Raw genomic sequence first — 11,316 nt, 5'->3', positions numbered from 1 at the left:
TCTTCCATCATTTCTTTGACCAGCACAACAAGCCAGAAGCAGTGGCCTTTATAAGACTCAGCTAAATGAAATGTAATGTAATGTAATAAAACTCACTAAGTGGTATACATGCTATGGACTGAGTATCACCTGCGTCTCAGATAATACCTGCCACTCTCAGCCACACGTCTGTTCACAATCCTCTGCTCTGGTTGTCTGCCTGTTCCATCGACCTGTTCTGCTCAGTTGGTTGAGTTTGGAGTCTTGGAAAGCTCAGTGCTGGAAAACTCCCCCGCTGTGTTTCCTTGACTCTGTTACATGACAACTTGACTCTCATAATATCTTGTAAACTGGCAGTGTTTTCACTTTGTTGATTGTTCAGCACTTGATGTTATATTTTGTCTGTTTTGTCATTGTATAATGAAAAATTGTTATTAAGTAGTAAAAAAATCTATTCAAACACACAATGAAATGTTAAGACTGGATATTATGTGATTACATGATTTTATTGAGTGTTTAACCAACTCTCAACTAATATTCTGTGCATATTACTGTATTTTACCAAATCTATCTCTTATATTTCTGTGTCTGTGTTCGGTTAATGCCTGTGCACCACTCTGACACACCACTTTGTTTTGATAACCTCAGTGATCATTTCAGTTAGTTTGTGAAATGATAACAATTCCTGTTCCCAAGTGTAATTCCTGTTAATAATTCCTTGTCATCTTTCTTGTCATCTTTTCACCTGTGTGAGTTTGGGGCAGGACTGTTATACATGCGGAACAGTCCTGCTTCTAATCAAAACTCTCCAGGGGAATTTGTTGAATTGGACAGCCCTCCCTGAATCAACACTCACATGCTGCTACAAATACATTTTACTTCCTCCTTATACATTTGTCCACCTCTTGAGGTGATAATATTTGACATTGGAGGAGCTCACAATGCAGTAGATATTTGAGAACATGGAAAGTAACCTCAGATTCTAAGTTGTACAAAGCTAAAGGCAGCGGGTCGGTAAACTGGCTACATGGTCCCAACATTGATCCCAACTAAACTGCATTACTGGTTTAACCCAGAGCTCTGTAGTGCACCAACCATCAGAATATATGTGTCACTGCAAGTAGAAAAAGTAATGAATTCAAACACGGGTTAAATTTGACATATGATGGTGTAAATGCTTTTTAGACAAGAGGTAATTATTTGTTCCAGCAGGTGAGTTGATATTTTACTTGTGTCATCACCTATGACAAAATGTAAAAACAGTAGTACTGCAAACATTATGGACTGTAGAACACACAAGTTATTACTATTTATAACTGCAGGTCAGTCTAATTTCTGTGTATGGTTCATTAGAAACTGTGGAAGATATTTTATTGATGTCACACTAACATCCACATCCGCAAACCACAAAGCACTTATTCATGTTTTACCAACATTTACATCTGCATCATTACTGAACAGAAACACAGCCATGTCTGAAAGATGAACTGTTTCACCTATAGTTTAGTTAAAATATAATGCAACCTGCGGGGAAGTGATCACCTTTTTCTTACAGTACTTTATAAGTTTAAAGATATAAAGGACTGAGACAACCACTCCTAGAGATTAGGCCACACCTCTGGACTAGTCCAGTCTTCTCTCTGTATATTAGGATTGTTACCGTAAATTGTACTGTATGATTTATTTATTATTTGTTTAATTGTCTTAAATTTTGTATTTCTTTACTTATCAATTTATTTGTTTCTTTCTCTCGTTTCTTTGTAATCATGAGAGGATGTTGGGGAGGGTTGGGTGCATATTTGTTGTGTTGTGTACTTACTTGTTAAATATAAAAAAAGAACATCATAAAACAACAGCTCTTATATTAACATTTCACATTTACTGTATCGACACTTTATAATTGTAAACTTGTAAGTTATCCACATCTACTGGGCTTGTTTCCAGAAGGGCTGAAAAGGAGTAAATGTTCCCTACAGGTACACTGTCATTCCCCGTTCGTCCTGCAGGGGGAAGCAGATTAATTTGCTCTAAGGTGGTCGACCAGTACAAGAAGAAGTGTACCGCTTCCGCGCATGCGCAGCCAGTGACTTGATAAATGGAGGCTGTTTGTAATGTTTAGAAACAGAAACTCACGAATACTTACGTCATTATTCAGCAGCTAACTTCGTCTGCAGAGAGCGAACACTATGGGTGAGTTTACAAGAAGTTCATGAGTGAGGCCGTTTTAAAAACAACACACCGCTAACTGCGATATGTGCAGCTGCTAGCTAAACTGCTAATCGGAAGTTCTTCAATACTAAAATGATCGTGTGTATTTACTGCAGTACTGTAAGGTACTGGAGGCAGTAACGTATTTAAAAGTTTTCTTTATCTATACCACTATATGCGTCCACTCCACTACGTTTAATAAAATGAAATATTGTATTCAACACTCATTTGTTTGAGAGCTAGTTACTAAGTAAAATCAGATGCATCATTTAATTTATAAATAAATCTGAGATACTCGATCAAATTAGCCTGCATAACATGTATAACTTTGCATAATGATAATTGTTTACACTCCGTTCCTTCAGTGTTGGTGTTCACTGAGTATATTCTGTAAATAGCTCTCTGCTTAACATTTATAGTTAAACAGCACCACAAAGTGCAACCTCAGAAATCACTGTGAAATTGAATCACTTTGACTTTGACTGAATCAAAACTGCAATAAAAGAGCTACTATATAACTTCAGTATCACAGCCTTAAGGAGGTTTTGATTTATTGCAGGGCATTTCTATCTGTCAACATTTCTTGGAGGTAAATACTGTATTGACAAGCCCAAGGTAATGACTATCGGCCTTGACACCGCTACATATAGAGTACTGAGGTTCTCTGTCTGAAACATCTAATTCAAATGTCAAAACTGTGGTGTCACCTTATGTGTTTTTTCTTTATCCAACTGCCTGGTCTTTCAGTTTCAGAGCAGGACTCACTCAATTCCCATTCATATTTTGTAATCGTTTCACTACTGAAAAACCCTGCGCTCTCACTCTAATAGTCCCTGCTTGTGCTTGGATTTGCTCTGCTCATGCTCAAACTTGCACAATATTTTTGTTGCTTTAACAGATTTCCTGCGCTTCAGCTCTTCTCCTCACACCGACTCTGTACCTGCGTACAAACGGCTGCTCTCGCATTTCTCCTCTGCTCTTGGATTTATTCTTCTGTGCTCATCCGTCAAAATTCCTCAACTAATAGAATGACATGTGTAGTGTTGACAAATGATATTGTCCTGCCCCATTGTGAGTGCCTTAGCTTTACTTCTATAAGGTTTCATGGTTACTTTAACTGGGTTAATGCACTCCTGCCCTCCATGGCTTTATTTACACACTTAGCTAACGCACCCACAATGAGTGTGCGACAGTTTCATTTGTCAACACTACACCTGGCATTCTGTTGGTGGGGGCATGTGTTCAAGCATCAAAATATCGGTCATTGCTATTTAAATAAAGCTTAATATCATTAATATAAGGCAGCATTGGTTTTTTTTCTATGTGACTAGAACATATAAATGTATATTCTTAAAATTCTGGGAATATTTTGATTCCAAAGATAACAGGACTAGTCTGGATGTTTTTGCTTTTCCTGTTCATTAAATACCTGTCAAATATATGTCAAGACATTGTTGCCTAAATCCTGTAAATCCAGTTCTTATATAAAGCAGTCCTGCTCAGTGACACTCCAGCACGTATTGAGCGTTAGCTGCCTTAGTAAAAACCAAAACATGTATTGCTGATAAATCTCCTTACGTTATATAATCATAGTCCCCAAATCTAATTTGTGCCACCATCTTTTGTTGTTGTTTCCCCAGAGTTGAGTGATGACTCTACTATCGAGTCTGGTGACTCTAACGATACAGAGGAGATGGAGAAATGGAGATCGACATCTCTAATTGCACAGTCCCCTGTAATGGACCGTAACCCATCACCACCCCGAGAGACAGCTGATGGAGAGGAGGATGAAAATGCGGATGCAATTGGAAACACTGTGTACAGCAAGCTCTGGCTTTTCACCACCCTGAATCGTCTCATCCGTGTAGGCAGGCTGTTTGTTGAGAATTTCATAAAATACATAATGATTTCTTACATAAAAATGTATTAATTTAATAGTTCATATCTTCAATGGAAATCACAGCAGCAACTAATCTGAACTTGTCTAGTAGTGACAACTTAATCCTGAGTTGTATTTGTTTTCTAGAGCTATTGAACAATGTACTTTCCTCATCAGCCAATTTAGAGATGACAAATCAAATCAGAAGCGATGATAAATCTTTCAATTACAGTTGATATTGATAGCAGCATCTCCACTGTATGTCCTTTGTGCAGTTGCTCTCTGCTGCAAACTGTACATCATAACATCACAACATGTTTGTTAAATGTCTTACAGATGATCAAAGATCATTCAGAGGAAGAATCTGAAGGTCCAATGCAGCTCGAGGATGATGATGAGGAAGATCTATCTAGAGTTTGGGATATGACGATGGACAAGGTCAAGTTCCCATTAACCTTTGTCCCATATGCTTCACAGTCTTTGTTTACAAACGCTTTTCTTTACCACGGGACGTTAAGTTGTGTTGTGTAAATATATCACTCATGTCGTGGACAGTATAGGTGATAATTGATCAGACATTAATGTAGTAAATTAGATAATTAAAAAAAACAAGTTGCAGTGGTAAACATTTACACAAAAAGCTCATTTGAAATTAAGTTAAATGATCTATGCACTAGAAGTTGTACCACATACTGTGAATCAAATGATTGAAATATGCAGCTGGTATCTTTGTGTCGTTCATAAAGCATTAACAATGATTTTAAACATATACTTAGATGACAGTTAATTAGGTACCTAGCTAATACTGGCTCATATAATAGCTCTGCAATAAATCATCCCTTCTGTAAGCTTATAATGTTTAGTTTCTAAAACGACGATGTTTTTACAAATAATAATTTAAATAATTTATAATTACAACCTAAAACATTTCTATTGCCTGAATAAAACTGTATTAGAGGATTTGAGGCTTTGTTGTTTGTCTTACCCTTGAACTGTATTGGATTATACTGACAACTGTTTTTGTTTTTAGCCCAACTTCATTGATAAAAATGAGGTGAGAGGTGAACAATTGTAGAAGTTTCGATATTTACTATTTATCTACCTTACATCTATAGGACGTTGCTGGTTTTATGCTGGAATTTAAAGCCCCTGATATCCTTCTTGGGATGATCGTCAAATCTAAATGTCCACGACTCACAGTGAGTAAAATTCCATTCCGGTTTTTGCACAGTCTCAAATATAATCCAATGTCTATTTCTGAGCTGTGAGAGTTCCATCACTTGTAAAAGATTTTTCCTGTGCTTCTCTAGGAAATTTGTGTGGGAATCCTCGGGAACATGGCTTGTTTTCCAGACACGTGTCTGACTCTCAGCCAAAATGAAGACTTAGTGTGGGTAGAAGTCATCATCTGTCATCGTTGTTTCATAGATACTAGACATAGACTGTATATAGAGATGGACGACGTGTCTTCCTCCCACTTTCCATGAATTAAGCTAAAATATCCTGGATATGAATGCTGCCAGCTTGCACATTTGGAGCCAGAGTCTCCGCAGTAGCGAGGTCCTGTTGATACACATGCTTGACATATCACATGCCAGTTTTAGCTGTCAATCTTGACCTTTCACCATATTTTTATAGCATCAAATAACTAATTGAAACCAAACTTACCAGAAAAATCTAACTTGAACAAACATTAGTGTGATTAAAAACTACCAAAAATGAAGAAAACCTCCTTTGAGAAATTTCTTTTGATGTGATATATATTTTTTTTGTATGGTCCATGTCCCATCCATTAACATGTAGGAAGCGACATTTATGACCTGGACCAGGTTGCAATTGAACCACTTTGGCTTCACTATTGGGCAGCAGTCATGTTATCCATCTTTATATACAGTCTACGTTTTTTTGTACACTACTGGGATTCACGCTATATAATGCAACTCCCTGTGTGTCCACAGAGCTGTGCTGTTGCTTCTTCTTGCAGACGCAGATCCTCCAACCCTTCTGGAAACAAGCAGGTGAGGTTTCCATTTCCTGTCGACATCTGAGATGTAGGGACTGAGGGAGAAGTGTTAACTCTCTCTGGTGATGTTTGCAGGTTTCTGCTGACTGGTCTCTCTCAGAAAGATGTTTGTTCCCTCTGGCTTCAGCGAATACGACAGCAGACATCTGTGCAATCCAACCTCTGCTTCATCATGTGCAGCTCCACCAACAGTACTTTGTTTTTGCTCATTTCTTTTTTATCATTAGCTAAAGAAGTTTTACTTTTGTATAATTATAATCAGTTTGGTATGAGATGAATTGCAGTGTCTCAAAGTCACAATAAGTTTGATGGTTACTATTTGTAACCTTTGTGTGCTTCCTAAAAAGATTATTCTCTGTTTTATAGAGGACCTGCTCGAGAAGGTGGGAGAGCTGGTTGACAAACTGTTTGACCTTGACGAAGAGCTGATGAAGAGTTGGATCACAGCTCAGCCTAGTGAGGAGGGGGATGATGCTGAAAGCCGTCTGGATGTGGCCTCATGCCTTCTCGAAGCAGCCAAGCAGCTTAGGTGGGAATGTTTTAATTCAGGAGAATGGTAGTTGTATTTTCATGATTACGTTAATTTTCAATAGGAATATGAAAATCTACAAGGAAAGCTTTGAAAATACAGTTTTTAAAAATGAACCATTTTAATGAGGGTTGAGTTATGGCGCCTGATGATGATATATTGGCAACGTTTCCCAGGATGTTGCTATCAAACCCTTATGACAAAGAAATGTAACTGAGGCTTAATATTTTTAGTTGAGCATACATTTTATTCTAAATACTACTACTCTAGATAAAAGGAAAACACAAATACAACCAAATATATAGAACTTGAATTAAGAAAATACACATTTTCTTTATAACATAGAATATAAACATACATGCGTTTCCTTACTGCAGCGTTTATTTATACGTCTGTGAAAGGCTCATAGTGACAGATTTTTATCAGCCAAACCATAAATCGCTTGGGTTCTAGTTCAGATGTATAAATTTATGGGAATTTGCGAATATGAAGTGATATTTTCTTTCATTTTAGATAGATCCTCAGGTAGTTTTACTTAGATTAACAATAATTTTAGTGTGATAAGACGCTCTCAGACTCTCCTTTTCCTTTTGTATATTTATATTTAGCTTCTCCAATGCATTGGTGATTTGCTGTTATTGACATTGTGTCGTAAAATATGTGTATATTTTATTGTTGTTCTGATACAACAGAGTATAACAGTTACACACAATGTTGATAATGTAGCTGAGCCTCAGCATTCAACAGGATTAACTTGTTTTCACAGACCAGAGAGTTCTACTGGCTTAGAGGTTTACCTTCATGCCCTCCAACTCCTCACCACCGTAGATGAGGGCATTCAGGGTTTTGGTAAGACTCATCTTCAGCTGCCGTCCCACCATCTCACAAGTTAACGAGTCACGTTTATGTGGTAATATTATGCTTGACTGTTTCCTCTAGCGTCCCCCGATGGGCCTGGCAAAGCAGTATGGGACTTTGTCTGTGAGATTGTATGTGAAGACCTTTGCCGGCCCGAAGATCTTCCCGTTGTCCTGCAGGAGGAGAAGAAGAAGAGCATTTTGGTTCAGTCGCTTTCTGTTCTCCAGGCTCTTTATAGATGCCAGGATCAGTGGCCCAGCAAAAGTGACACAAGTGAGTTAGTCGAACTGCTTCACTGTTCTTTCTAAATTTACACATAAATCCCCCTGATTGCTTTCTTGTCTAAAGAAGTTACCTGGCTAAATGAAAAACATCCAAATGCAAAGGGAAAGAATTGTTTTGTGCATTTCACTGAAATCTGCTTTGAGCTTCTGTATCTTGCTCATGGTGAGAAGAGAGACTTTCCAAAACAGTTACCCACACTCTTCTCAATGTGGATATAAGGCAAAACACTAGTAGGTCCTTTAGTGTTTTTGCATAATAAGGAATAACATTGAAAAACATATATCAAGTGTGCTAAATATTGCCCATTTGGAGGTTCAGCACTTCCTCCTCCCTCATTTTCCTTTTTCGAATGTGCCTAGTTCTAATTCAAAATAGAAAAGATGGATGTTTTTGTGCAAATATCTTCTGTGTTTTGTTTCTAGGTCTGACCCTTGTGGAGACCATTCTGCGGGTGCTTCAGTTCCACAGTGAATGCAAAGATAATGAAGGCAGTAAGGAAGATGAACAGCTCAACACTCTGGCAGAGATCACGACTGAGTTTCTTGCTGATATCTGCAGTCAGATTCCCAAGGTCGAGGAGCACTCTGTTCAAATGCAACTGTTGAAGAATCATAAAATAATATGAACCAGAACTTCCTGTTCTCTGTGAAAGGCCACTGACAGGTCTGTTCTTTGTTCTTCATAGGACACCGTTGCAGATCTGGTGAAGAAAGGTTTTCTGACAGAGAAGATGTGTCTCACAGCTGCAGGCAGTTTGTTTCCCAAGTTTAAAGCTTCAGTAAGTGCTGCCTCCAAATGCTTGATTAGTTTAAATCTTGCATTACATTCAGTTGGTTGGTTAGAGCTCCTCGTTTTTATCTCAGTTTCTCATGGTTTTAAATGGAATAACTTTTAAGTTTCTCTAGTGTTGGCGAGACAAAATGAGCAATTTATTAATAAAGTAATCAATTTATTCATCGAGTTAAATTAACTTTCTACAAATATTTTTTGCTCGCATTTTTTTCTCGAGGAGCGGTCACCACTTCAGCTAAATGTCACTGGTTCACATAAAGGGATTTATTTTTGGAGCTGGTTTCAGTCCAGGACGTGTGATGGACCGCTGCCACACACCACCGGCTTCTGTGGAAAATAAACACCATGTTTCCACCCCACCCTTCTTCCTCTTGTGTAGTTTCAGCACCTGCAGCTCATGTTGTCAGAGACTGATCCGCAGCTGGCAGACACGATGAGGAGCCAGTTTCCTGAATGAGACGACCAGCAACACGCTCATCCAGACCCTCACCACTGCTCTTTGTACTGGATCCTACTTCAAGTCAGATTATTTACATTTCCACTGGGAAGGCTCAGATCAGTCTGTAAGAGTAGTACAAGTTGTTCTGATGTTTTTTAAATTGTTTTGAGAGGGATATTTTTGTATTGATTTCATTTGATCTGTTAATAAAACCTTTTTTTGTTTATCAGCGTTTACTGAAGCATCATTATGTGGCTGAATGAACAAACCTCATGCAAACCAAGAGAGGCTTAGAGGAATAATACAGTCATCCAATAATGGTAAAAACAATCCTCAAATTGTCTTTGTGCGACTATGTTTGGACTCATTAAAGGTCTCTGTAAATTTACAGGGCAATACAGGACAGTTAATTGGCCTAAAAAATTCTGCGATGTTTTTTCTTTATTTAAAATAAACTGCTGTAGTATTATACATTTTACAACTGGAAATATACACCCCATTTTATGATTTAATTATCCTCGTCTATTTGGCACATGTCAACAAGTGTCTCTGTAAAACATGCATCCAGAAAATTAAATAGAGTCACAAGTCCTCTGCAGTTTGGCCAAAGAGTCTATTTTAAATACGAAAAATGTTTATAAGTTTATATGTTTAATTATTAAACATGAAATACATTTGTCACAATTAATGATTTGAGTAATTCTAAAACTATTTAACTATATATATTTCTATAGATTAAATTGCATTGAGTGTCTATTGAGTCACCTTTTCAAGCATATGAGTAATTGTGCTGATTCTGATGACAACATCAAGTGTTTACCAGAGGGTGACAGTCACTCTGTAAGGACAATAAAATTAGATGAAAGGCTCCAGCCCGGCCACAATGAACTCATTTGGTTTCCAAAAGCCCCATTTCGCCCACTCACGGAGAAGAGCGGGACGGCCTGCGCATTTCCAGCGAGCGTACGAAGGCTCTGTGAATATAGCAGCTTTTTAATTAAAGCTTGGATTGATATGGAGAACACTCTTTCTAATGGAAATCCTGAGATGGTCTGAGTGCACGCGAGGCAGAGATCACCCTATGGGAACCCCCTTCTCCTTAATGCTGCTGCCTGTCGACGAGGTCTGAACCTTGATGGACCCATGATGTTCATACGTGGCTGGCGCCTTGATCTGCGAGTCATGTTCTGTTTGTGTTGTAATTGGCTAGAATGATGTGGATGTAATCGTGCTTGGCCTTTCAAGATTGCTTGTGGCCAGTGACTTGCTCTTTGCGGGCTGCTCTGACTCCGGGCCTCGCTCGCAGGCGCGTCATGTCACAGAGATGAGGGTGAAGCCCAGATGCTTCCTGCTGCCCTGCCAAACTTCATTGTCAGTCTGCCGGTCTTCACAGGGGCTTGATATGATCTGACTCCGTGAACACAACGCAGCAGGCCGCTCCTCGTGCGACTGGAGCTTTGTACACATCAGAGAGATGAGGCATGTCAGGCCTGTCTGATGCTGATGCTGGATGTCAGTTTATTCTTGTTGTGTTTACCTCTGCCCACACAACTAACTTCCTGTTCTTTTAAATGAGCTGACATTTGCCTTACAGTCAAAACTGTTCTATTTTGGTCCCACATTTGTGTGAAAATTCACACGTGTTCAACGTCCTGATGTAGCCTGGAAAGAATAGAACACTACCTTTCACACACATACCCATGAATATGTTGATTTAAGATATTTTATGAAGGTTTATTCCCAGGCTTTTAAAAAGCTCTTCTATATTACTTCTATAGATTCGAAGATTTAAACTGATCTCTCATGATCATATATTTTCCGAGAATAAATTTGTGTCATGCCCTGACACTCAGACTGATTCGCCCTTGATGAAAAAAATAACCCTTCTGATATAAGCCGTCCTAAGTGTGTGTGTAAAACCCCTCACACTGGTGTAGTACCTGTTGCTGGGCGAGCAGGAGGGATAATGAAGGGAGGAAGAATGCGTGAGCAGCTCCACGTTCCCCTCTCCTTTGATTCTAAGGCCTGGCCTATTCACAACCACCTGGTCAAGGCCTGTTAATAAAGACACATGATGCTGTTGGGCGCAATCAAAGCCCCCTTCAGCTCATTTCCTGAGTTCCCTGGCTTTCTATCTCTTGTCAACAGAATCACAATGAAACTTTCCTCTTTGTGATCCTCAAATATCAAAGACACTGACGTTTCCTGCTCGCAAAAAAGTGATGAGGTGACGTCTGTGTTTGCATTTAACTGCATTTTCGGCTGCTTAGACCAGCTTATCTGTCAGGATATGGAAAGACAAAACCAGACAGCATGGATGCTAT

The 11,316-nt window shown here is 38.8% G+C and overlaps 1 protein-coding gene across 1 annotated transcript; it reads left to right on the top strand.

Annotated features, from left to right (window-relative positions):
• The first annotated feature begins 2,029 nt into the window (after window positions 1-2,029).
• Window positions 2,030-9,218, top strand: saal1 (serum amyloid A-like 1). Its single transcript, XM_035156621.1, has 13 exons — window positions 2,030-2,169; window positions 3,828-4,051; window positions 4,403-4,504; window positions 5,182-5,265; window positions 5,377-5,456; window positions 6,025-6,084; window positions 6,165-6,280; window positions 6,456-6,618; window positions 7,385-7,467; window positions 7,558-7,749; window positions 8,184-8,332; window positions 8,447-8,539; window positions 8,933-9,218. Exons 1-13 carry the CDS (start codon window positions 2,166-2,168, stop codon window positions 9,008-9,010), a joined length of 1,428 nt encoding a protein of 475 aa, XP_035012512.1. The 5' UTR covers window positions 2,030-2,165; the 3' UTR covers window positions 9,011-9,218.
• Window positions 9,219-11,316: the final 2,098 nt, after the last annotated feature.

Source organism: Hippoglossus stenolepis, chromosome 5 (genome assembly GCF_022539355.2).
Source record: "Hippoglossus stenolepis isolate QCI-W04-F060 chromosome 5, HSTE1.2, whole genome shotgun sequence".
In the NCBI taxonomy this organism is placed as follows: Eukaryota; Metazoa; Chordata; class Actinopteri; order Pleuronectiformes; family Pleuronectidae; genus Hippoglossus; species Hippoglossus stenolepis.
Note: the sequence above shows the minus strand (reverse complement) of the source record. Positions and strands in the feature narration are given on the sequence as shown.